The sequence below is a fragment of the Neovison vison genome, chromosome 4 (assembly GCF_020171115.1).
Source record: "Neovison vison isolate M4711 chromosome 4, ASM_NN_V1, whole genome shotgun sequence".
Lineage (NCBI taxonomy): Eukaryota > Metazoa > Chordata > Mammalia > Carnivora > Mustelidae > Neogale > Neogale vison.
The window spans coordinates 83,614,834-83,641,199 of NC_058094.1; the positions used below are offsets into that span (position 1 = coordinate 83,614,834).

The following is a 26,366-nucleotide window of genomic DNA, read 5'->3' on the forward strand; positions in this document are numbered from 1 at the left end:
GGCAGCATTTTTGATCTGTAGGGCTTTGAACACAAAATTGGTTTTCACCTCAAGGTATTTGCTGAGTTCTGAATTGATGCAGGATGAAAGGTTAAAAATATTAATCTGAAAATTATGCAAAAGAAGACCAGTTTTAGAAATTTGCTATGCTGAGAGTTAAGCAAAGAGAATTCAGAGTCAGCTAAGGAGAGCTCCCAGGAAGAGACTGTACTCTCAGCTCAAAGGCCTGGAGGGCTATAGCACTGAGAAAGGGGAAAAAAAAGAAAGAAAGAAGTAAACAAAGTAAACAGAATCCTACAAAATTTCAACCCAGCCTTGATCCGACTGATACGATTAAGACATATTCTTGGTTTGCAAGACTAAAAAAAGTTCATTATTATTTTATTATTTTTCTAGATACTTATATTAAGGTATAACCAGCAGTGTCTTAACTGATTAATATGTATGCCCCCCAAATCCACAGTGCACTATTATTTAATGATATATTTTAAATTATTTATATGTTAAGTAATAACATCCATTTATTAATTATCACACATGCAAAATTAAGACCCTATTAGTCCATTAGAAGTAATCTCAAAATATAATTAGTATCATGGGGAAATGTTCATGATTAAATCTTAATTGAACAAAGAATAATATCATCTACACAAGAGAATGGTAATTTTATTTTATATATGTGAACAGAAATACACATATTTTAATGCATATATAGTAATAAACTAATAAAAACACTAGCAATATATATGCTATTACTACAATAAATGCTCATGTTATTTTCTTCTGCACTTTAATAAAAATCTAAAGTTAAAAACAAATGAAAGGACATTTTAAAATACATTTTTTTACCAACACTAATACTTCAAATGGCAAATGAGGTTTTGTATTTGATTTTCTAGAAAACAATTGGCCCAAGAAATATAAAAATCAAGTAATATAGATACACTCTTGCAGAAAGAGGATTTTGAATAGACTTTTTTTTTTAAAGATTTTATTTATTTATTTGACAGAGAGAAATCACAAGTAGACGGAGAGGCAGGCAGAGAGAGAGAGAGGGAAGCAGGCTCCCTGCTGAGCAGAGAGCCCGATGCGGGACTCGATCCCAGGATCCTGAGATCATGACCTGAGCCGAAGGCAGCGGCTTAACCCACTGAGCCACCCAGGCACCCTTGAATAGACTTTTTTAAGGGGAAGAATAATTAAATAGCCAACATGAGAAGAATCTTCATTTTATGGATGAAATGAAACAGAAAAGAAAGTTATTTTCTAGATCTTATAATTTCTAAAAATTTTACTTGCTGCATACCATCTACATAGTTTTATAGATATTAAATAATGTCAGAAAAACGATGCATTCTATTTTATCAAACATTTTCAACACTTATTCTCTCTTCTTCTTTTATTCTATTACATTAGGGGTCGTTTTTTCCTTGTAGGAATCTTTGGTAATGATGAAGTCTTAAATTTTTAGAGAAATAAATATTTTGAAGCTCTATTACATGCAAGAATATAGTATTCAAAGTTAAAGTTCAGTAGTACTGAATTTAAAGATTTTCATTTCATTAAAGACTTTTCATTTTAAAAACATTTAAATTTAACTGTAAATTAAAATTAAAATGTAAATTAAAATTAAAATTGAAAATACATTTAAATACAGTTAAATTCATAAGAACTTGAATTTTAAGTTTGAGATTGTTTCAAAAAGCTAGGAGGACAAGTATAAGTCATCAAATGCTTACATTACAAATTTTTTCAGATGAATTTCTTATACTAAAGAAATGAAAATAATCATGGTAAATCAACTACTTTAATTTACCCAACATCAAAAATGAACATTGCTAAAATAAATATTATGAACTGTACTTTAAAGAATAATATTCACTTTGACTAAATGCTGGGGAAGATGATAAATATGTGTCTTCCTTTTTCTTTGACAACATTTCACAAATGTTAATGATGGGAACTCCCTAAAGGAAGCTTAATTATTGCAGCAGATCTGTTAAATTGAGTTAAGAATAATAATACACAACTGGCTCTAATAAAGATAAGTTTGGAACTAATTGATTAAAAATAAAACTTGTTGTAATAGGGCTGTCCACCTTTTATCACTCTTTTTAAAAATTTTATTTTATTTCATTTTTTTTAGTGTCCCGAAATTCATTGTTTATGCACCACACTCAGGGTTTCATGCAATATGTGCCTTCCTTAATAGCACCAGGCTCACCCCACCCCCCACCCTACCAAAACACTCAGTTTGTTTCTCAGAATCCACAGTCTCTCATGGTTTTGTCTATTCCTCCGATTTCCCCCAACTCACTTCTCTTCTCCTTCTCCCAATGGCTTCCATATTATTTCTTATGCTCCACAAATAAGTGAAATCATATGATAATTGACTCTTTCTGCTTGACTTATTTCTCCTCAGCATAATCACTTCCAGTCCCATCCATGTTGATACAAAAGTTGGGTATTCATCCTTTCTGATAGAGGCATAATACTCCATTGTATATATGGACCATATCTTCTTTATCTGTTCATCCATTGAAGGACATCTTGGTTATTTCCACAGTTTGGTGACTGTGGCCATTGTTACTATTACACTGGGGTACAGGAGGCCCTTCTTTTCATGACATCTGTATCCTGGGGGTAAATACCTAGTAGTGCAATTGCAGGGTCATAGGGTAGCTCTATTTTTAACTTCTTAAGGAATCTCCACAGTGTTTTCCAAAGTGGCTGCACCAACTTGCATTCCTACCAACAGTGTAGGAGGGTTACCCTTTCTCCACATCCTCTCCAACACACGTTGTTTCCTGTCTTGTTAATTTTGGCCATTCTAACTGGTGTAGGGTGGTATCTCAATGTGGTTTTGATTTGAATCTCCCTGATGGCTAATGATAGAGAACATTTTTTCATGTGTCTGTTAGCCATTTGTATGTCTTCTTTGGAGAAGTGTCTGACCTGTCTTCTGTCCATTTTTCTTTTTTTTAAGATTTTATTTATTTATTTATTTATTTTTTCCAATTTATTTATTTTCAGAAAAACAGTATTCATTATTTTTTCACCACACCCAGTGCTCCATGCAAGCCGTGCCCTCTATAATACCCACCACCTGGTACCCCAACCTCCCACCCCCCTGCCACTTCAAACCCCTCAGACTGTTTTTCAGAGTCCATAGTCTCTCATGGTTCACCTCCCCTTCCAATTTACCCAAATTCCCTACACCTCTCTAATGCCCCTTGTCCTCCATGCTATTTGTTATGCTCCACATATAAGTGAAACCATATGATAATTGACTCTCTCTGCTTGACTTATTTCACTCAGCATAATCTCTTCCAGTCCCGTCCATGTTGCTACAAAAGTTGGGTATTCATCCTTTCTGATGGAGCCATCCTTTCTGATGGTCCATAGTGTATATGGACCACATCTTCCTTATCCATTCATCCGTTGAAGGGCATCTTGGTTCTTTCCATAGTTTGGTGACTGTGGCCATTGCTGCTATAAACATTGGGGTACAGATGGCCCTTCTTTTCACTTCATCTGTATCCTTGGATTAAATACCCAGGAGTGCAATTGCAGGGTCATAGGGAAGCTCTATTTTTAATTTCTTGAGGAATCTCCACACTGTTCTCCAAAGAGGCTGCACCAACTTGCATTCCCACCAACAGTGTAAGAGGGTTCCCCTTTCTCCACATCCTCTCCAACACATGTTGTTTCCTGTTTTGATTATCTATTTTGTGAGTGTTGAGTTTGAGGAGTTCTTTATAGATCTTGGATATCAGCTCTTTGTCTGTAGTGCCATTTGCAAAATCTTCTCCCATTATGTGGGTTGTGTCTTTGTTTTATTGATTGTTTCCTTTGCTGTGCAGAAACTTTTGATCTTGATGAAGTTCCAAAAGTTCATTTTTGCTTTTGTTTCCTTTACCTTTGGAGACATATCTTGAAAGAAGTTACTGAGGCCGATGTCAAAGAGGTTAATGCCTATGTTGTCCTCTAAAATTCTGATAGATTCCAGCCTCATGTTGAGGTCTTTTCTCCATTTCGAGTTTATCTTTGTGTACGGTGTAGGAGAATGGTTGAGTTTCATTCTTCTACACAGAGCTGTCCAATTTTCCCAGCACCCCATTTATTGAGGAGACTTTCTTCTTTTCACTGTATATATTTTTTCCTGCTTTGTTGAAGATTATTTGACCATAAAGTTGAAGGTTCATATTTGGGCTCTCCACTCTGTTCCACCGGTCTATGTGTCTGTTTTTGTGCCAGTACCATGCTATCTCGGTGATCACAGCTTTGTAGTAAAGCTTGAAATTAGGCAAAGTGATGCCCCCAGTTTTGTTTTTCTTTTTCAACATTTCCTTAGCAATCTGGGGTCTCTTCTAGTTCCATACAAATTTTAGCATTGTTTGTTCTAGCTCTTTGAAAAATGCCAGTAGGATTTTGATGGGCATCACTCTTAGTTTTTGAATCCCTTAATTTTGTATATGAACTTTAAGCATAATCAATTTGTATCTAGAAACTAAAGTAGTAATATCCCCTTGTGACTATCTTTTGAGGCCAAAAAAGAAATACAATAGAATATTCAAATATCCCTTTTAAAATTTTCTTCCCTCCTACATTTAATGTCTTTGGTGATAGTTTTCTCTACTCAAATGTTTGAAGATCAGTGAATATCTCATATTAAAAACTTTTATCCAAGTATTATTAAGTTTTTTTTTATTTTTATACCTCAAAAACAAGTCAATTTTGGTGGCTGGAGTTGTGTGTTCTCAGAATGGATCCTCCAGGACCCTGCTAACAAAGTATATTTTCCCAGGAAAATCAATTTTGAAGATTTACCCAAGCAAATCATTCTCATGGAAGCAAAAAACAGTCCTCCAATTTCCTTAAAGATTTGTGGACAATATTATTTAACAGATGTGTGAGGACAAAGAGAGATCTTCATTCTATAGCTATAAATCCACCTGATGACTAATGAAATTAGTTTGTGGGCACATAAGGCAATATATCCATTCTGAACGTGCTGATAAAACTCTACCTTTACCATGTAGAGGGAAGAATCAAAAAATGATTTTTGCCTCAGGAGCCCACATTTCAGCTCATATTTTTCATCCTCCACCCCCCCCGCGCCCAGGATATGGATTCTATGCCATTGCTACCTTGGTTACTTCCCATCCCTGCAGATATAATTTTAAAAGTGTACCATGTTACTTTTAAAAACATATCTACTAACAGTAAATCAATGTTTCTGGATGATTCTATATTATACGCAAAGGAGTATTCTTAAACTTTATTTTTTCTAGTACAAGAATTTTTCAATTCTACCTGTCATCATCTTCAAGATTAGCGTATATATGATAAATGCTATATACATACTTCACATGATTATCTATATCTGTGTGTGTGTGTATATATATATATATATATATATATATATATATTCTATCTAATCTTACTGTGAATTAAAAGCCTGGTAGCTGATAGTAGGTTGCAGCCATTTATACTTGCATACATTTATTCATTCAGAGCTGACTTATTCTTTCTTCCATGAGTTCACTAAACTTCAGAAAGGACTGTATGTCAGACATCAAATGAATGCCAAGGATATAGGATTCCTACCCTCAGAAATCATCTGTTATAGCTGGCAAAACAAACATGGAACAAATAATTCTGAGTTTTGGAATGAGTGTTAGAACAGGTAGTGTAAGACACTATTAAAGTAAAAAAAAGGGAAAAACTGACTGCAGGGTAGTGTGCCTCCACCGTGTAGGAACTATGGGTTTCAGGAAGTAATAAAACCTATTTTTTAATATGTCAGTATTAATCATAGGTGAAGAAATTAGTTTTACCATCGCTAAGTTATTAAGCAGGACTCTTAATGAAGAAAATGCAATGTTTATACATAATAATTCAGACTCAATTCTTAGGAAATGTTTGTAGCCACCTCTGCACTCTAGTCAGGTGTCTTCAGCTTTTAAGCTCCATTGTAGAATAAGGGGTCTTTTAAGATGTATTCAATTGAGCAACTGCAAACTCAAAATGATTTCTTGCATAATTTCCTAAAGGCCCTTCATCTATTAGCACACTTCATTTACACTTTTCTTCCATATTGCACTGCTACTAGGCAAGAACGTATTCCCCATGGAACGCTTAGTACCATATAATGAACGTTTAGAGGGAAAATGTATGTCTTTAGTCTTGCTTCCCTAGAAATATAGCCTGAGTAAGTTATATGTGTTAAACCTTTATTGTTGGAGAATGTTCAATCCCAAGGAAGCAAGAGCGAAAGGTAAAAGGAAGCAAGGCAGAACAGCAGAAGACAAATGCATGGTGGTAAGTTGCCTGAGTCACTGAGCTGGCAATAGCTTCTCCATGAACCATTGTTGGTGTTCAGTCAAGTGTGTACACCTATAGAGCTTTATGCAACTACTTCATTTCCAAATAATTCATCTATTGCAGAAAGGCAAATAATTTGTTAACTAGTTCTTTTTGGCCCTTTGTCTCTTGTTGGATAATATATGTCTCATGGGGATCAGTTTGCCCGTTCTTTCTGAATTGTCATTAGTGTGGGGGCAGCAGGTGGGCCCAGTAGGATTGGCTCCTGCCACTATGGCATGATAAAGGTCATCTTGAAGTCTAGTCCTAGGCACTGCAGGTGGCTAGAATGGTGGGTGTGTTAAGCTGAGGCCCCCTGGGAAGTTCCTGTGGCTCTAAAACTGGAGAACATTAAGATTTGGAAATGCTCTGGCCAGAAAGAAAGGCAAAAGAATGAGTCCTACTGGGTGAGGGGAAAGAAGTGAAGCTGGCAGAGCTGGCTGGATCAAGGGTGGCACATAAATTCTGTCCAGTAACACTGCCCCATTTTATAATGATTACATTATTCAGCTAACACCAAAGTAGACGTTTTGGGTTGTACAAATGAAAATCAGCTAATATTGTTCAACATAAAAAATTTAGGAACTTTAAGTTTTAGCAGTTTTCCAAGAAACAAAGTAGGTTATTTTATTGAGATCTCTCCTGACCTAACATGCCAAAATAAACTCTAATTGTGTAAAAAGCAAAAATATGATGGCTAAAAATATGCATACAGTGTAATGCCCAAACTTGCCCTTGGTTTTATTCTGATTTAAATTACTGACTCTGCAGTTTGATTTCACTCTCTATAACCCATTTTTAGTTGACACCTGCATGTCTGATGTTCATATTTTTGTGCATGAGGAAAAACAATGTAGAAAACAACAACACACTAGGACTAAAAAGTACATCTAAGGACTCAGAAATGTCAGCAGCTATAAAAAGGAAGAAAAAGTCTACTTAAGTGACACCCATGCTTGTCAGAACCACACTCTGCAAACTCTGATCACAGCGCTTAGTTCATTGTCAGTAAATCTTCTTTGTGCTCGGCTTTATTTTGTCATGACTTTCAATTCACCTACAAGCTTTGTCAAGCCTTTTCAATGTGGCAGACATAATAGTTTTTCCTTCAGCTTTTCACAACCAACATCTTGAAGGAAAAAATATTCTATTTTTTCAACCTGCAAGCGTTTGCCATCTAATATTGCAGATCTCTATGAATTAAACATATGACTCCAGAATAAATTTGTTTTCACTTCAGAAGGTAAATGTGTAAAAGACAGAAGATGAGTGAAATACCTGCTGAGTCAACTCAGAGGACTGATTTAAAGGTGTGTCTGTGTGTGAGAGAAAAAAAAGTCCTGAAAGACTATGATTATCTCACAAAAATCAGAGGGCATTTGTTATATACACATGTATTTTAAGATTAGTATGGTTTTACTATTAAATAATGTGGTAGATACTGTTAGTTATTTGTCTCAAAAGCTGTTCACAATCTACTTTTCTCAGTCATTTCCCACTGTAAATGCAAAAAATGGTAAAGACTAGCTACCTTCACCTCACTGCCACCACCCCCTTTAACAAACTTTTCTCTTAGCCTGATTAAAGTGGCTATCTGTACATGGTGCTACTTGTCCTTCTTTATTTTTTCTGTTCCAAAGATGAAAGTGATGTTTGGAACTGTTGAAGCCCTTATATGACCATGAGGTGCCAACAAGGTAAAAGTCAACACTCTAATGGTAGTGGAGGATGATAATGTGTATAGATAGAAGATGGGTTCTTGGTGGCTTCCCTGAACCACTGAAACAAAGCCAGTAAGTGCCACCATCCAGAATTCTTGTCAGTTGGGCACAAAACCCATCTATTTACTCCATCAGTACTTAGGGTTTCTCTTACTTGTCATTGAAAGCATTCTTAATTGATGCAAACATCTGTGGAAGAGAACCTATTCTCTTTCACATAATACAATGTGAATACGTGTGATTCTCACATGTGCAATCACATATTCTTAAACTCAAATTAATTTTCAATAAAACATTGAGAATAGAAACACAGAATGTCTATCATCTACCTATTTATCTTCTATATATCATCTAACACATGCACATACACACAAGTAATACTTTTCCAGTTATACATTTCATTTCGATAAAAGAAATGCATGCTGAGAAAATACATATATACACATTTATATACATATACATATGAAGGAATTTTAAAAAGAGGAGGAGATATCCAAAGAATACAAAAATAAAGCTTTGAAGAGGCACACGAACCCCAATATTTATAGCAGCACTATTAACAATAGCGAAATTATGGAAAAATGTTCATCAACTCATGATTAGATAAAGAAGATATGATGTATATATACTATGGAATATTACTCAGTCATCAAAGAATGAAATATTACCATTTACAAGGACATGGATGGAACTAAAGCATATCATGCAAAGTAAAGTAAGCCAGAGAAAGAAAAATACCATATGATTTCAGTCATATGTGCAATTTAAGAAACAAAACAGAGGAACATTGGGTAAGGGAAGAAAAAGTGAAATAAGAAAAACAGAGAGGGAGGCAAACCATTAAAGACTCTTAACTGTAGGGAACAAACTGAGGGTTGAAGAAGGGGAGGTTGGTGGGAGATGGACTAAATGGGTGATGGGCATTAAGGAGTGCACTTTTTGTGATGAGCACTGGGTATTATATGCAAGTAATACACCACTAATGCTATTCCTGAAACCAATACTACACTACATGCTAACTTGAATTTAAATAAAATTGTGAAAGAAAAAAAAAGATAGGGTATTCCTTTATGTTAGCAATTAACCTTGGAAATGTCAAATGAAACTGTTTATCAGTCAGGATTAGTTTAGTGGTACAGTAGTAGAGAGTGATTAGGAAGATTGGATTTATGAGACACTGGCTGAAAGAAAGTTACATATTTTATCTGCCTCCTCTGTTTCTTTTAAACATGAGAGAGCTTTGGTGTAGACCTTTGGCTTGCCTAAAATTGAAGCTACTTAACGGTGTAGTCACTACTAGATATTCATTTTAACTCATATCCAGTTTCATCAACATTCTGTTACCTAAACAACCATCTTTCAGAATCTCAAATGACTGTTCTACAAAACAAAGAGGTGCAACTTCACATACAATAAGCAAATTGATCCTGTCATTTATTGATGGTTTATGGATTAAATCATGTCATTTAGAATGCAGCTGGAGAGAGGGAAAACTACTAATGTCTCAGCATCACTTAAGGGCCACAATGTTTAAAGTACTCTCTTCAGTTAACCCTCACATTGACTGAAATTTAACTTAGTGCCTCTTTATGAGGAAGAATATGAAGCCCAAGCCCCAGAACTCATAGGTAGAGAAGCTAGGACTTTATGTCAAAGCTGATGACGCCAAACCCCACGTGTCTGTTTGGATTGTCTTTGACTGATCAAACCAGAGTGTTTTGAAGTCATACTTCTTTCTGTTTTCTGGTCTAGCTATACAAATACTAATAGTTGATTGGTAAGTTCCTGACTCCCATCATTCAGTTAACAGTCTTTTCTATTACTTCAATCTTCTGTATTTGTTTTTATTACCATATCATATGTGTGCATGTGTAAACATTTTTGTAATTTAGTCAATTATTATCAAAAATGTTCTGGAGTTACATGAGCTAAGCTTTAGAGAAATTTGTTTCTGTTTTTTCTTTTTTTAAAAAATATTTTATTTATTTTGCAAGTAGGCAGAGAGGCAGGCAGAGAGAGAGAGAGAGAGGAGGAGGAAGCAGGCTACCTGCTGAGCCAAAAGCCTGATGCGGGACTTGATCTCAGGACCCTGAGATCATGACCTGAGCTGAAGGCAGAGGCTTTAACCCACTGAGCCACCCAGGCACCCTAGAGAAATTTGAAGAGTGGTCTTGGGGACTTTGCAAAATCCAATCTCTTCTTTTTTTTTTTTTTAATTTTTTTTTAAGATTTTATTTATTTATGTGACAGAGAGAGAGATCACAAGTAGGCAGAGAGGCAGGCAGAGTGAGAGAGGGGGAAGCAGGCTCACCACTGAGCAGAGAGCCGTATGTGGGGCTCGATCCCAGGACCCTGGGATCATGACCTGAGCCGAAGGCAGAGGCTTTAACCCACTGAGCCACCCAGGCGCCCCCCAATCTCTTCTTAATGATTTCCATCCATCCCTGGTATTCAGTGAGCTATGGCTAATGATTTTGCAGTTTTCAGTTATTCTAGGGATGTATCTAGACCTTCCTTATTTGGCAAGGCTCTATTCAACTGTATGGAAATGTATTTCCTGACAAATTAAAACATTAAATAGTCTGGTGCAATGCCATAGGGTACACATTCTCTTATTTTATTAAATACACACATCAGGGGCGCCTGGGTGGCTCAGTGGGTTAAAGCCTCTGCTTTTGGCTCAGGTCATGATCTCATGGTCCTGGGATAGAGCCCCACATTGGACTCTCTGCTCAGCAGGGAGCCTGCTTCCCCTCTCTCTCTGCCTGCCTCTCTGCCTATTTGTGATCTTTGTCAAATAAATAAATAAAATCTTTTAAAAAAGTCAATATCTGGTGTTAATGGACTTACAAATAATATAAATAAATATACATATATTTGCATTATAAACACACATTGTGCGTATTGTTTAAAATAAACACTTCATTTTAAAACTGTTTTAGATTTATTGTCCAACATATGTGGAATTTAAGGAAGAAAACAGAAATGAAGAAGAAAAACAGACTCATAAATTCAGAGAACAAACTGGTGCATTGCCAGAGAGGAGGTAGGTAAAGGAATGGGGAAACAGAGGGGATTAAAAGGACATTTATCTTGATGAGAATTGAGTAATATATGGTATTGTTGAATTATTATATCATATACCTAAAACTAATATAACATTGTATGTTACTTATATTAAGACAGTTTTAGATTTATGAAAAATTCCAAAGATAGTAATTCCCATATACCAAACCCAGTTTTTCATATTATTAACTCTGTATTCTCCATCGCTATGAAACATTTATTATAATTAATGAACCAATACCTATACATTATCATTAACTAAAGTCCATGCTTTCTTAAGATTTCCTTAGTTTTTATATAATATCATTTTTCTATTCCAGAATCTCATCCAGGATACCATATTATATTTAGTCATCATTACCTTAAGGACTTAGGCTACTCTTGGCTGTGACAATTTCTCAGACTTTTCCTTGTCTTTTATGACATCAGTTTTGAGGAGTAATTGTCAAGTATTTTGTAGGTTCTTCATCACCTGGCATTTTTTGGTGCCTTTCTCATGGTACAACAGAAGTTACAGATTTGTGGGAGGAAGACCACAGAGGTAAAGTGCCATTTTTACTACATCATATCAAGGGTTTATACTATCAATATGACTATAACTGTTAAAGTCCACTTTGATCCACTTGCTGTGCTTATAGTTTTTATGTGTCTGCTTTATAAAGTTATACATCTTTCCCCTTTCCATTCTGTACACTGAAAGTAAATCACTGTGCATATTAAGAAACATTTAAAAGAAGACATATCTTTAGTACTCTTGTATTTTTATCAATTTGTAATATCTAAAACATTTTCTTGAATCTCCATTGCACAACATTCTTCTAAAAATGTGGGGGTAAATATTGGGCTTATATTAATATAAATATAAATTTAATTTATATATATAATATATATTATTATTAATAAATACATATTATATTTATATATATTTATATATATTTATATATAATTTTAAATATAAATGTAATTTTAATCTTTAAAATTACATATTATAGGCTATGGTACTTAGCTGAAGAAATATCTTATTTGAATCTCACTGCAACCTAGTAAGGAGAACAAATACAATGATAGCTCATTCTTTGTTTTTTCCTAAATGCCTTAATATAGTTGCTTGCATAACTTGGAATATTTTGTAATTGGTGCAACCAAAACAAGAACCAGGTTTTCTTACTCATAAGTGTACTTAAATATAAAGCACATACTTAAACTTTGAACTTTTTTCACTTCTGCTAATGTAGTATATAATATTAGTTAATGAGAAAACATAAATCTTTATTAATCATCATAATGAAATGTAATGTCATTGAATGTTAATATATAATCATATGTAAATTCATACTGCAAATTCAGTAAATGCATGTCAAAATAATAATGAAACTTAATGAGAGACTGTGGACTCTGAGAAACAAACTGTGGGTTTTGGAGGGGAGGTGTGGGGAGGTGAGTGAGCCTGGTGGTAGGTATCAAGTAGGGCACATATTTCATGGAGCACTGGGTGAGGTGCATAAACAATGAATTTTGGAACACACAAAAAAATTAAATTAAATTAAATTTTAAAAATAGTGAAACTTTAAGATATTTGAGTTCATGGTAATATCAGTAACAAAAACTTAAATAGATAATTCATACTGTACTTATTCAAAAGAGCTTCTACGTTCAGGGACAGGGGCCAGAATAGGAAAACCCGAGGAAGACACCAGTGATATTTTAATTGGGAAAACAAAACAAAACAGAAACAGAAATAGCCTGTGGCATACAATACTTGCCCTTTTATATCAGAAGAGTTGCCAAGTAAAAGAGAAAATTTAAATTATTGTTTGTCTTTCCCAAGGCAGAACTAGTGCAAATGGATGAAAGCAACAGGAGAGGTTTATTCAGTATAAGGAAGCATTTCCTGATACTGAGCTGTCAAAGATTCAGTTGCTGCATTGTGAAACAGTGGCTTTAAAACATGCTCATCTATCAGACACCTATTGGGGGGGTAGAGATTTATGAGGGACAGGGAAATATGTCCAGAAATAAGCGGTCTAGAGGAATTATCTATGGTGGGTTGCACTGACAGGGCCTCTTCTCCACAGCTATTTTTAAATCAGATGATGCCTCCGAAGCTGTAAGAATTTACTGAGTAGTATCTAATGAGTTATAAGAATTTAATGAGACGTCCTCACTGCAGTGCTTACTGTAGCTTGATTAATTTCCCCTTTCCTTCTTTTTTGCCCACTTATGCAGGAATCTTTACTTCAAACAACTACTGATTGAGTGGCTGACTCATTCATCCACTTCATATTTGTTCAACATGGACTATGGTAAGGACCAAAATGCAAGGACATAGGACAGAGATGCTACCCTGTTTGAGCAGGGTAAGGTTGGACACACCATCTCTTTGCTCCTGGCCACTGCTGCTGTTGTTCCCCAAGTGAGGCAGAACTCTCCACATGACAATGACTCCCTTTGACTTTAGTTCTAATCTCTGTCCGAAGGACCCATCCAGTCCTGCATGCTCTTTTGGCACTAGCAGTTCTCATAGGCTTCAGATGGTTTTCCTGACTCATTTTCTGTAGTATTTGAAGGCTTTTAGCCATGCCCAGCAATGTACTGAGGAAAAACAGACCCTCTTTCCAGCTCTAAAGACAACTTGGTTAGTGTGTTTTAACTCAACAATTATAATTATTTTTGTTGCAATATTACAAGTGAGCTGTTTTTAAAGGATATAGGGACTCTGGGGTGCCTGAGTGGCTCAGTCATTAAGTGTCTGCCTTTGGCTTGGGTCATGATCCCAGGGTCCTAGGATTGAGCCCCACATTGGGCACTCTGCTTGGTGGGAAGCCTGCTCTCCCTATCCCACTTCCCTGCTCGTGCTCCCTCTCTCGCTGTCTCTCTCTGTCAAATAAATAAATGAAATCTTAAAAAAAAAAAAAGGATGTAGGGACTCAAATAACATCATATTCTGCTTTGCACTTGGATTGATTAGTAATATGCATATTAAGCTGTTTTTCTGATATATGCAAGTGCATTTTGTGGCTACTAGAGGGATGCTTTTCAGATTGAACCATGAGAGTTAGATTAGGTAAAAAAAAAAATGCAGTGGCTTTATCTAGATGTTGAATTAGTTTTGTCTTGTTGCAATCACAAATTACCACAAATTTAGTGACTTGAAAACAAAGCACTAATCTATTATCCTACAGTTCTACAGGTCAGAGGTCCTAGATGTGTCATACTGGCATAAAATCAACATGCTGACAGGGATGTATTCCTTTCTAGAGGCTCTGGAGGAACAACATCCCCTTGTCTTTAGCATCTTCTACTGACCTCCTAGCTTTCTTTAAGTTCTGGTCCCTTCCTGCATCTTCAGGGCAAGCAAAGTCAGATATTGTTATTGCCACTGTTCTTTCATTTTACTTTCTTCCACTTTTTTTTTAAGGTAGTCTCCATGCTCAGTGTGGAGCCCGATATGGGGCTTGAACTCATGACCCTGAGATCAAGACCTGAGCTGAGATCAAGAGTCAGATGCTCAACTGACTAAGCCACCTAGGTACACCATACTTTCTCTCACTTTTAAAAACACTGGTGATTCCACTGGGTAATCCTGGATAATCCAACCTAATCAATTTATTTCAGGGTCAGCCGATTAACAAAATTAATTCCAACAACAATTAATTCACTCTCTTTGCTATGTGAGATAACATACTCATGTGTTCTAGAAATTAAGATATAAATTTTTTGAGGAGGCCATTACTTTGCCCTTATTTTCTTAAAAAAAAAAATCCCTCCAGTGTTCTTTCTTATGAATTTTCTATATCTTTCTATTTAACTGAAAATGACTTAATTTTTCCAAGGATATTTCCAAGATATCTCAAGATAGGATAGCAATTCTTTTCTTTTAGTACACTGCCTTTTTGCTTACATTTATTTTTATTAAAACTACTGCTTCCAGTTTTAGACAAAAAGAAATAAGCCCCCTGCAGTCCATTTCTCCCTCTGACCATAACTAAATACAGTGGGCAAAATGCAAAAGGCAACTACACGAAAAATCTTTAAAGAAAATTATAACTAGGACACTGGGGAGAGAAGTAAAAAATTAAATAACAACTAATAGGATTACAGTGGGTTTCCCGTTTTTGTTGTGCTTTGTTTTTGCTTCCTTTATTTCCCAAAGCTTTCGTGAGATAAAGACAAATTAGATCATGAACAGCAAAACGGAGAAAAGCTCATATTTCTGACCAGAGCCCTGAGAAAGGGATCCCTGTGAGTCATGGGTTCTGGAAAGGACAGTCATGACATTTTCTTTTTTGGCTCACAACTCTGCTCCAAAGCCAGGCTATCAAACAGCTGCTGTTATGAATTCAGTGGCACTGTGAGCATCTAGAAATCCCAAGAGAAAACCCACCTTTTAGAATAAGAAACTAGGAAGGGGGTCCCATTATGGAGGGGGTGGAATCCTTACTACTTTCTTTTTTTTCTTTTTCTTCACGTTGTTTTGCCTTGAAAGAAGTTTTAATCATGAGGAAATGTACACCAGTGCAGGGGGCAATAGTTTGAGAGAAGCTCTGACTTTCTGGACAGATCAAAGACAGCTATTCCCTGGGAGCCAAACAGTGTAGGGGAGATCCTAGAGACAAGCAAGTGGGAGAAGGAGATACCCTGATTCCATGGATGAACTGAAAGAAATTCTAGGTCCACTCTCATGAAGTGCATAATAAAGATTTGAAAACTCTGCTGTTATTAGACACACTACCTTGGAAAATAAATCAGAACATAAAGTCTGAATCTAACTTGTTTGTTTGCCATATTAGTTTTTGCAGTACACCAATGACTGCCCTCCCACCACTAAAAAAAAAAAAAAATAAAAAAGATATCCACATTAAATTCCTGGAACTTGCAAATGTTTCCTTATGGGGGGGGGATCTTTATAAATGCGATTAAGTTAAAGGATCTTGGGGCGATATTATCTTGGATTGTCTGAGTGGGCCCTAAATCCAATGATGAGTGCCTTTATAAGAGACACATAAAGACACATAAAGGAGAACAGGAACACAGAGTGATGTGACCATGGAGGCAGAGATTACAGTGTTGTGGCCCTGAGCCATGGAAGCTAGAAACACTAACAGCTACCAGAAGCTGGAAGGGGAAAGGAGAGATTCTCCTCTGGAGCCTCCAGATCCAGCCCTGATGACACCCTGATTTGGCACTTCTGCCTTCCAGAACAGTGAGAAAATAGTTATGTCATTTTATGCTATCAAGTTTGCAGTTATTTGTTATAGCAGCTCTAGGAAACAAATGCAGTTCCCTTTTGCTGTGTAACTAGCTACAACATTTAGTGACTTACTGAAACATTTTACTATCCTATATTTTCTGTAGTCAGGAATCCAGAGGAGCTAGCTGGGTCCTCTCTCTGGGTTTCTCACCAGGTTGTGTTCAGGTCAATTGAAACCACAGTGTCTTCTGAAATTCTGACAGGGAAGCATTTGTTTCTCAATTCACTATCCAGCCTGCTCATGAAGGGGAAGGATTGCACAGATGGTGTATACTGGAAGTAGAGAAACTTGAGTCATCTTGGAAACTCACCTATTAAAGTTTGCCAGCTGGTCCCTAATTACTCATATTCCTTCTACATGCAAAATACATTTACCCTCCACAATATTTCCCAAGAGTTTCATCCCATTACAGCGTCACTGTATTTTAAGATCTTCAATTTTTTATATGATTGATCATGGAAATAAAAATTAATAACTTTCTCTAGTTATTTAATCATGGATTTGATAAAATAATAAAGAGCAAAAGAGGGAATTTATAAGTAGTAACTGGTTTTTTTTTTTTTTTACAATTCATGAGTTTTACCTTTACTAATCTATTCAAGTCTACTTTACCCAAAGTAACAGCAAATGCCCACAGCGACCTGGTTTAGCCCTGCTGGAACCCAGCCCAGGAAACTGTAGCCTTTGCCGTTCCTTCCTTTCCAATGCGTGAGTATGTAGTTTAAGTAGAATGAATGGGCTTCTGTGCAAGCATGACTTAAAGTCAAGTCCCTGAAGTATCCTTTTCTACTACATCCCATTACTAAACGCTCTATGAATATTTTGAAGTCACCTTGAATACTGCCGAACTGAAATAGTGTTTGTCAAAATATTTTTAACTATTATATTCAATGACCTTCTGGAAAAAGAATGTTTTTAAGATAACAAATACAACGGAAACTCCATATAAAATAGGTATGAAAATCTCCCTATTTAACAGATTTATTACTGTTAGAAATCAGTGATCGAAGAATTAGCAGATGGCTAACATATTACTCAAGTAATTCTAGTATAGAGTTTTTGTTTGTTTTGTTTTGTTTGCTTTCTTTTAACTTTCTATGTATATTTTCCAATTAGTCCAATTACTAAAAAACCATTCATTATTAAATAGTTTCTATAATAAAATTTTAATATCTCTTTTTTCCTTCTAATCATTAGGAGTGCATACGTTTTATGTCATTTCAATAATATGATGTTTGTTTTTACTTGTTAATATAATATTTTATATGCATTTCCTAGTTGATCTCATTTTCAAATGTATGTTGATGCATGCTAATCTCAAGTGAAATTTCCTAAGTTATCCATCTCATTATTTTCATTTTTGCACCTATTAATAGTAGTTAAACTGTTCAGAATTACACTCCCATAAGCTTATGTACCCTCAATGTATTTGCAGATATAAAGGGGAAAAAAAAAACTCCTATAGGCTTCTGCAAAGTATTATTTCTATCTTTTTTAGAATAAAAAAATTAAGAGAACTAGAATAATCTGCCTCTGTAAAAAAAAAAAAAAACTCATCCAGCTATTCTCAAACTGTATCATTTCTTTCACCATATGAACCAACCATATCAATTGTATTGTCAGGGCAACCACTGTTATTCAGGGAAGTCAATCTAACTTTCACATATGATTATTATGCCCAGTGACCTTTCAACGTTTATGTAGTGCTATAGGTACGTGGGAGTTTGTTGCAATAATAGTCCTTTTGAGTGAGAACTGATTACAAGATGAAAAGGACCTGCAGTTAGAATGTAATCTCAAAGGTGTGTAAGAACAACTAGATAACTTTAATACAACAATATTATCACACTAGACCTATGGATTTCTCAGCTTTGGATAAAGAATGCTTTCCTCTCTTGTGGCAAGTACTTATCACAAGGATGAAAAACAAGCAGTAAAATCTGACTTGTTCTTCTCTATGCCTATAAAGAACAGACACATTTGCATCTTCACTTTCTTTCCATATGCTTGTCTTCTGGGTCACAGCATTCTAACTAAACACATTCCAAAGAAACAGTTTTCATGAGAATGTTCCTAGGATATGGGGTCATTATAAATTTGGATCTGGTAAGAGAAAAATATTGAATTTAAAATCTAATACTCTTTTTTCAATTTAAATAATGTTTTATTTAACTCAAATATTTTAATATGTAATCAGTATAAAAATTATGAACAGGATGTTTTACATTCTTTCTTCACAAGATTAAAAAAAAATCTTTTGAATTCGGTGTATTGTTTACATTGCATATCCACCTCACACTGGTCAGAATGGCTAAAATTCACAGGTCTGAAAATGACAGATGTTGGCAAGGATGCAGAGAAAGGGGAACTCTCTAACAGTTTTGGTAGGAATGCGATCTGGAGCAGCCACTCTGGAAAACAGCATGGAGGTTCCTCAAAAAGCTGAAACTAGAGCTACCTTATGACCCAGGAATTGCACTACTGGATATTTACCCCAAAAGATACAAATGTGGTAATCTGAAGGGGCACCTGCACCCCATTGTAGGAGCAATGTCCACAATAGCCAAACTGTGGAAAGAGCCCAGATGTCCATTAACAGATGAATGGATAAAGATATGGTATAAACACACACACACACACACACACACACACACACACACACACACACGACGGAATACTATTCAGCTATCAAAAAAACAAATCTTGCTATTTGCAACAAAATGAATAGAACTAGAGGGTGTTATGCAATGCAAAATAAGTCAATCAAAGAATAACATTCTGCTCTTTTAAAAATACTTTTTTTTCTCATAAATACAGTTATTTTGGCTCATTGTTTAAGCACTCTAATTACTACATATAATGAAATAGAAAGTCAGTACTTTCATAGTACTTTATCCCTAGAAAATCCCTTAGAAATATGTCAGGAATGAGGAAAGTCGTGATCCTCAGAGAACACTGTCATTTTGGGGGGTGGGAACAGTCCTAAATTTCTTAATATCTTCATCTTCTGTAACTCCCATATGATGAAACCAAAAGATGGCAAAGATTGGATGCTGTGGGAGTCACTCCTGCTCAAGCCAGATATTCTCAGGCCAGGCCTCCTTGTCGGGTGATGTCCCTGGGCAAGGCTGGTGTATTTGTACCCATTTAGACACCATAAAATAAACTTACTTCCCTTCATTCGCACCAAAATGAGAAATAATTTCACACATACCAAATAACCAAAATTTAAAAACACACAATGTTGCTAAGCATTGAAGTTATCTATAGCAAGAGACCTGCAGCCATGGAGTGAAAAACATTTGGCATTCCGAGAAATGCTGAGTACTAACGTGTCCCCTCCCTGCCAGTTGCACTCCCAGGCAATCCCTTCAGCATGGACTCAGAAGACACATTCATGGCCTTGCTCTTTCCTAGATTTCAAAGCAGAATCTGTGCAAAGATTCTTGAATCTAAAGGGTCATTCACATGAGGAGAGTTTTGTATGTTCATGAGCTTGAGGGTTACGTATTTCTGCCTGACCATTTACATCATAGACCTGTGAAATTTCCTTGGGACTGACATGCTCCAACATGGCATAAGAAGGGTTGTGTCTGAAGGGGCATATTAAGACAAAGGTATGGATGGTATCTAGTATTGTCTTTGAAATAGAATAATCTTTCATTAAGATCAAATAATTTTTAATGATTCATGTCAGCACTCAATGAAGTGATGTTTTTAGTTTTGCATATTTTGGTGGACTATACTTCTAGAAGTAAGGAGAAAGGATTGATTATGTTATGAAAGAATAGTGATAATGAAAAGACAGAGATAATGATGAGATCAGTCAAATGGGGAAAAAAAGGTTGAAGTAGAAAAATAGAGAAAAAGTAGAGAAGCCATTCCTGATAATACAGACATGACTCTAAGAGGCAGTGTATCTACATTTCATCTTCTGACCATTCCAGTGCCAGCATCACCCCAGGTGAGGCTATCTGTCTCCATGCTGACTCTCACCTACCCCTTTCACCCCCCTCAAACAGTTCCAGTTGCAATTCTAAAATCACTAAAGGAAAGTCAATGAATCTTGAAATTCAGTACTGCTTGAGTTGAGAATAATTTTATACTTATATGTCTGTATATCTACATATATACATATTTACTTTCACTTATTTAATTTATGCTGATGGTTTATCATGTTTGTGGATGCAAATTTAAATGTGTCAGTATTCTTAAACTGATACTCTAGGCTAAAACTCTCAAGATAAAGTGATTTTCTTTAGGTAAGTATTAGAGAATAGCTTCCATGATGGATATAAATTCACTTTTAGGTAAGCACCAACTAGTTATTATAAAGCTATATATATACTGAAGAAATTTGCCACAGCTGAGAAACTCTATGGCCAGCTATTCCTTGAGTCAGTACTTACATTGTGCTTTGTGAGGTTTGAAATATTAGTTGCTATTGCTTGTAGCCAGTCAACACAGTCTTCAGCAGAGAGGCACTGAATAATCCCACTGCAGACCCCATCCACAGCAATGACTTGAAAAGCATTCTGCCTGCAGACATGTCAGAACAAATCAAATTAAACATCACCTCATTTATCTATTTGCACGTTGAAATAGTTATCTGTTGAAAGCTTTTACACAATACAAATACAGCTTCAATTTCACATTTTCTTATTTATTTTTATAGATATTTCTGTTTTTAAATGGAATACCAAGGATGAACCCAGAAAACATATAATTTTGAATTCCTAGAAAATATCTTGAGATTCAGATAAATTTGAAGATTTGAGTTGTAAAATTTATGTTACATATATGGAAGTATATCTAAGACATGTTAGAAGGCTTATTTTCCCCGTTTACCATAAAAATATACATAAAAGTGTATTTATTACTTTCATTGACACATTTCTTCTTTACATTTCTCTTTTCTTTTTTTTTAAAGATTTTATTTATTTATCTGAGAGAGACAGAGAGCAACAGAGATAGGGGGAGAGAGAGAGAGAGAGAGAGAGCGCATGAGTGGGGAGGAGACGGCGGAGAAGGGAACCCTATGGGGGACTCAATCTGAAAACATTGAGATCATGACCTGAACCAAAGGCATCTGCTTAACCAACTGAGCCTCCCAAGGGCCCCTTTACATTTTTCAAAGCATTTTTTTTATTTACAATGGAAAGACCACAAAAAAGACACACAAACATTAAATATCACATACAAAATTACCTGATGTCATACGCTAGAGCATTTTGTTAATTGTAAACTCTTCAACCTCAGTTTATCCCTTTTCTCAAAGATGGTTTGAACAAGAGTTTCATAGTTCCTCCTCAGCTTTAAATTTTCTCTGAATTTATGTGAATATTGTGTTTCAATAACCAAACTTTTCTTTAAAATCGACGACGGCCAGGGGCGCCTGGATGTCTCAGTGGGTTAAAACCTCTGCCTTTGGCTCAGGTCATGATCCCAGGGTCCTGGGATTGAGCCCACAACAAGCTCTCTGCTCATCAGGGAGCCTGCTTCCCTTCTTCTCTCTCTGCCTGTCTCTCTGCCTACTTGTGATCTCTGTCTGTCAAATAAATAAATAAAATGTTAAAAAAAATAAAATAAAATAAAATAAAATCCATGGCCAGTATAAATATCCTTATGGTCTTCTGTTGATTTTTTGTCATTGTTGTAGAGAAAATTAAATGATGTCATCCTAAGTTGCTTACCAAGTGTTATAGAATTCAAACTGGCTCCCTACAGCTTTAACAACTTTTTTTTTTTTGTATAAAGTTCTTGCATATTTAGATGTGAGCTTAATGGACAGCATTGATAAAATTTTCAAAATGAAAGGAAGCTAGCCAAATGGTTTGAGCTTGAGACTTACTCTGTTGTATATAACATGACACACTTTGGAAATGCACAAACTGTATTTAAATCTCAGCCATTTATGAAGAAACTGAAACTTCTGAAGTTCAGCATTCAAAGGCTTTGTAAATTATATAAACTTATATATTTTTCTTTAATACTTTTGCTGTCTTCTGTATTTTGTAACTAGGTATATGTGGGTAGTAGGCATGATTTCACTTCCTCAAACAAAGAAAGGACACCCCACAGAGAATAGGCCTCGCTCACCTCCAGCACCTGTGTCACCTTGCCTTCCCATGACATAAATCCATGTCTTATAAGTGGACACATGCTAAAGCTCTCACTTCAAAGGCACTCTGCTTCTAAGTTATTGATATTTTTAGAGAACTCTGCTCTTACACCCTTCACTAACCCCTTTCAACAGATAACTGGGAAGTGTTCAAATATACTTTTTTGTTTTCTCTTAAAAATACATGAAAAGACTTTAGAAAGTTCAACTATTGTCTGTCTCTTTGAAGTAGCGTTCTTTTGAATTTGTGACAAGAAAAAAATATGCATAGCATGAAAAGAATATTATAACTTCACATGCCTTTCTTAGCTTTAATTTTGATATTCAGCAGTGAGGAAGACATTTAAAACATCCAGAGAACTCAACCATCCATGGAAAATGAGAACTAATTTGAGTTTAGTAATACACATTTCTTTCTGCTCTCTGATGATCATAACTGTTTCTTCATGCCCCATAAATTAAGGCATGTGCTGAACGTATTTGTCCTCTCTGTTTTAAATAAATCATGGCACCTTCTGATATTTTTAGCTGATTAAAGTTAATATACTAAGATCAAATCTGCTCCCTATGTAATCATGTATGTTACATGGTCTCTAGAAAGAATAATTCTGTGGGACTAATCTTTTATAAATCCAGGCTTACATGTTAACATATATCACTTTTTACATTCCTTTCAACTTTTTAGGTAGATTTAATAGAAACTCTTTCATGAATATAAGTGAAATACTTGAACAGTTCCTTTGCTTACATATAACATCTGATCATAAAGATTATAGTCTTGAATAAATGAGAGTATTGGCAAATTAGTCTACTTAGTTGTGACAGGAATTTCCTATATAGGCAAACGAGAATAATCTACTTTACAGATTTAACAAGTATTTATGGAGTAATTTGTGAGATCCAGATAACTTTCACATATCACTGAAGCTCCATGAATAATTTTCCTGTGGATAATCTATTAATATGTAGTCTTAACTGCAATATTTGGGAATGTTTAGTGGACTTATTGCTTCATCAGGTACTTAGGAAGAACTATAGTGCTTTTGCTTTTACTTTTAGCTTTTAGAAAATGTATTTCTCTGACTAGAGATAATCAGGAAAAAAAAACTTTTTCATTTCATCTTATTTGATGGTACACATTTTGAAATCAATAGACTATATTAACTATTTATTTGGTATTGAGAGACATTAAACTTTAACAGTATTTTAGTAGTCTAGAGGATACCCAGACAGAATTATGATTTTTAATATACACACATGTGTGCACACACACACACACTGAAAAAACAGTTACAATATTAGAATCAAATAACCTGAAGTTATATCTGCTTAATATTTTTATATTTTCCTGAGGATTCTTGGTCATTGATCTGGCAATGAAAAATATTCTCAAAAGTTGCTGAATTTTAATGCAGGTTTATTTTTTAAATAATTTTTTTAATTTTTTTAATTTTTTAAATAAAAATTTAATCTTTCTTTGTGTGAGAAATGTTCTGCTAACTATAAAAGTTCTTACATGATTTCCAATATAATTTATGCATATATATAAATTTATATATATATATGTCTTATTAACACCATTTATAATTCATATTTTGATTCATTGCTGATTCTATACCTCATGAAGGCATATGTAGGAAGACATTAAATTTGTGAGGAGTGAACAGGAGAAAGCAGAGAGAGACAGCACTTCAAATATGAGGAAAAAGAAGAGCAGACACTAAAATATACCAATTTGGAGGGGCTGGATTGCCACATCCATGAGGAAGAGGGTGGAATATCAGCATGGAAAAGCAGGCAGGCTTGGAGCAGAAGGGCTTTGTATGTCACTAGAGGGGCTCAAAGTCCACAGAGAGAAACCATGGGCCTTTATATAAAAAACTACCAATGTAACTGGTAAACTATGAGATGATATGGAACTGAAATAAATACATGTTAGTCAGAGTGAAAATGAACCAATTAGCTCAAGGGCTTTATAAAGTCATTAGAAAGGGTGTGATTTAATAACAGCATCTTTTAAATGGAATTTGAGGAAGAGAATAGTGTCAAATTACTTCAAAGTTTGGGTTCTTACTGGCTAAGAGCTTAGATGATGATAAGGAAAAGCATTTGCACAGGAGATAGTTAATCCAAAACCAAATTATCATGAGCATGTTGGGAGAAATGGGGGCTTTTGGAATTGGACAATGTGCATGTAGGGAGGTGGCAAGTCATGAAGTTGGTGATAAAGTAAAGCCTAATCATTAAGAGTTTTGCAAAGCATGAAAGCATGTTAGAACACTTCTACCCAATCCTTAAAGTCAGGGGGAGCCAATGGAAACATTCAAGAATTGGAATGAAAGGCTCATATTTGTATTTTAGAGAGGTTCTCTGTGGTGGTGAAGAAAATGGGAAAAAATGATAATAAAATGAAGAAGGATATAGGAGGGTATTGCAATAGTCAAGACCGACAAAATCAGAGTTTGTTTAGAGAGAGTGGATTTTTGTGTACTAGTAGAGAACATTGATTCAAGTGGTATTGAAAACAAGCCATTTCCTTGATTTGGTTGTTAGTTATTTGGGAAAGTGATAAATGAAAGGAAAAAAAAAAGTAAAAGGCACTTAGTGATTTCAGAAGTTTACTCTATTTCTTGTTGAGTTCAAATCACATTCACCAAGTTCAGAATCTTTTCTGCACTGGGCATCCTATCTTGGTTGAATGCTTCATTATAGCTTTTATTAGTCAGGCTCAAAACCTAAAATTTGGTGAGGTACATGGGGAGCTCTTCTGAACTATTTTGTTACCTATTTTCCAAGGTTTAAATTGCCAGTTTGTTTTGTGATTTGAAACACAGTAACTCATCATTCTCTAAATAAGTCCTGTAATTTTATGCAGTTATTTCTGCCCCTCCCTAGTATTCCTTTTGTCTGAAAAGCTCTTCTATCCCACTTCATTTATTATCTGCAAAATTATTGCAAATAATTTTATGTAACTTTCTAACTCTGAATTTTTTTGTGTGTAAAATAAAAAAAGCAACATTTGCCCCCTCACACCTTGCATTTTTAAGACTTTTTAAAAGAGCAGTTTTAGGGTCACAGCAAAATTGAGGGGGAAGTAAAGAGATTTACAATATACTCCTTGCCTCCACACATGTAGAGCTTCCCCATTATGAACATTCCCTAACTAGAGTGGTACATGTGTTACAATTGATGAATCTACATCGACACATCATTAGCCCCTAAAGTCCACAGTTTACATTAGGATTCACTCTTAGTGTTCTGTATTCTGTGGGTTTTGACAAATGTAGGATATCATATATCCATCGTTATATCATACAGAGTATTTTCATTGCCCTAAATATCCTCTCTGCCCAACTTCTTAATTTCTTCCCCTACTTCCCCTTGTATATTCCTACACCTGTAGCCACTGATCTTTTTATTGCCTCTATTGTTTTGTCTTTTCTAGAATGTCAGATAGTTGGAATCATGCAACATGTAGCTATTTCAGATTGACTTCTTTTCTTTTTTTTTTTCTTTTTTTTTTTTTTAAGATTTTATTTATTTTTTTGACAGAGAGAGATCACAAGTAGGCAGAGAGGCAGGCAGAGAGAGAGAGGAGGAAGCAGGCTCCCTGCTGAGCAGAGAGCCTGATGCGGGACTCGATCCCAGGACCCTGAGATCATGACCTGAGCCGAAGGCAGCGGCTTAACCCACTGAGCCACCCAGGCGCCCCAAGATTGACTTCTTTTCATTTGGTAATATGCATTTACAGTTCTCCCATGTCTATTTATGACTTGATAGCTCATTTCTGTTTAGTTCTGGATAATATTCCATTATCTGGAATATACAGTTTATTTATCC

General features: G+C 35.3%; 1 protein-coding gene across 2 annotated transcripts in view; it reads right to left on the reverse strand.

Annotated features, from left to right (window-relative positions):
• The window catches only part of SNTG1 (syntrophin gamma 1), a 939,244-nt gene that overhangs the window by 181,628 nt on the left and 731,250 nt on the right, over positions 1 to 26,366 (reverse strand). For both annotated transcript variants that reach the window (XM_044245618.1, XM_044245617.1), the window contains one exon: positions 20,815 to 20,944. In XM_044245618.1, coding sequence (XP_044101553.1) covers positions 20,815 to 20,944 — 130 coding nt within the window. The remainder of the gene's footprint in view (positions 1 to 20,814; positions 20,945 to 26,366) is intronic.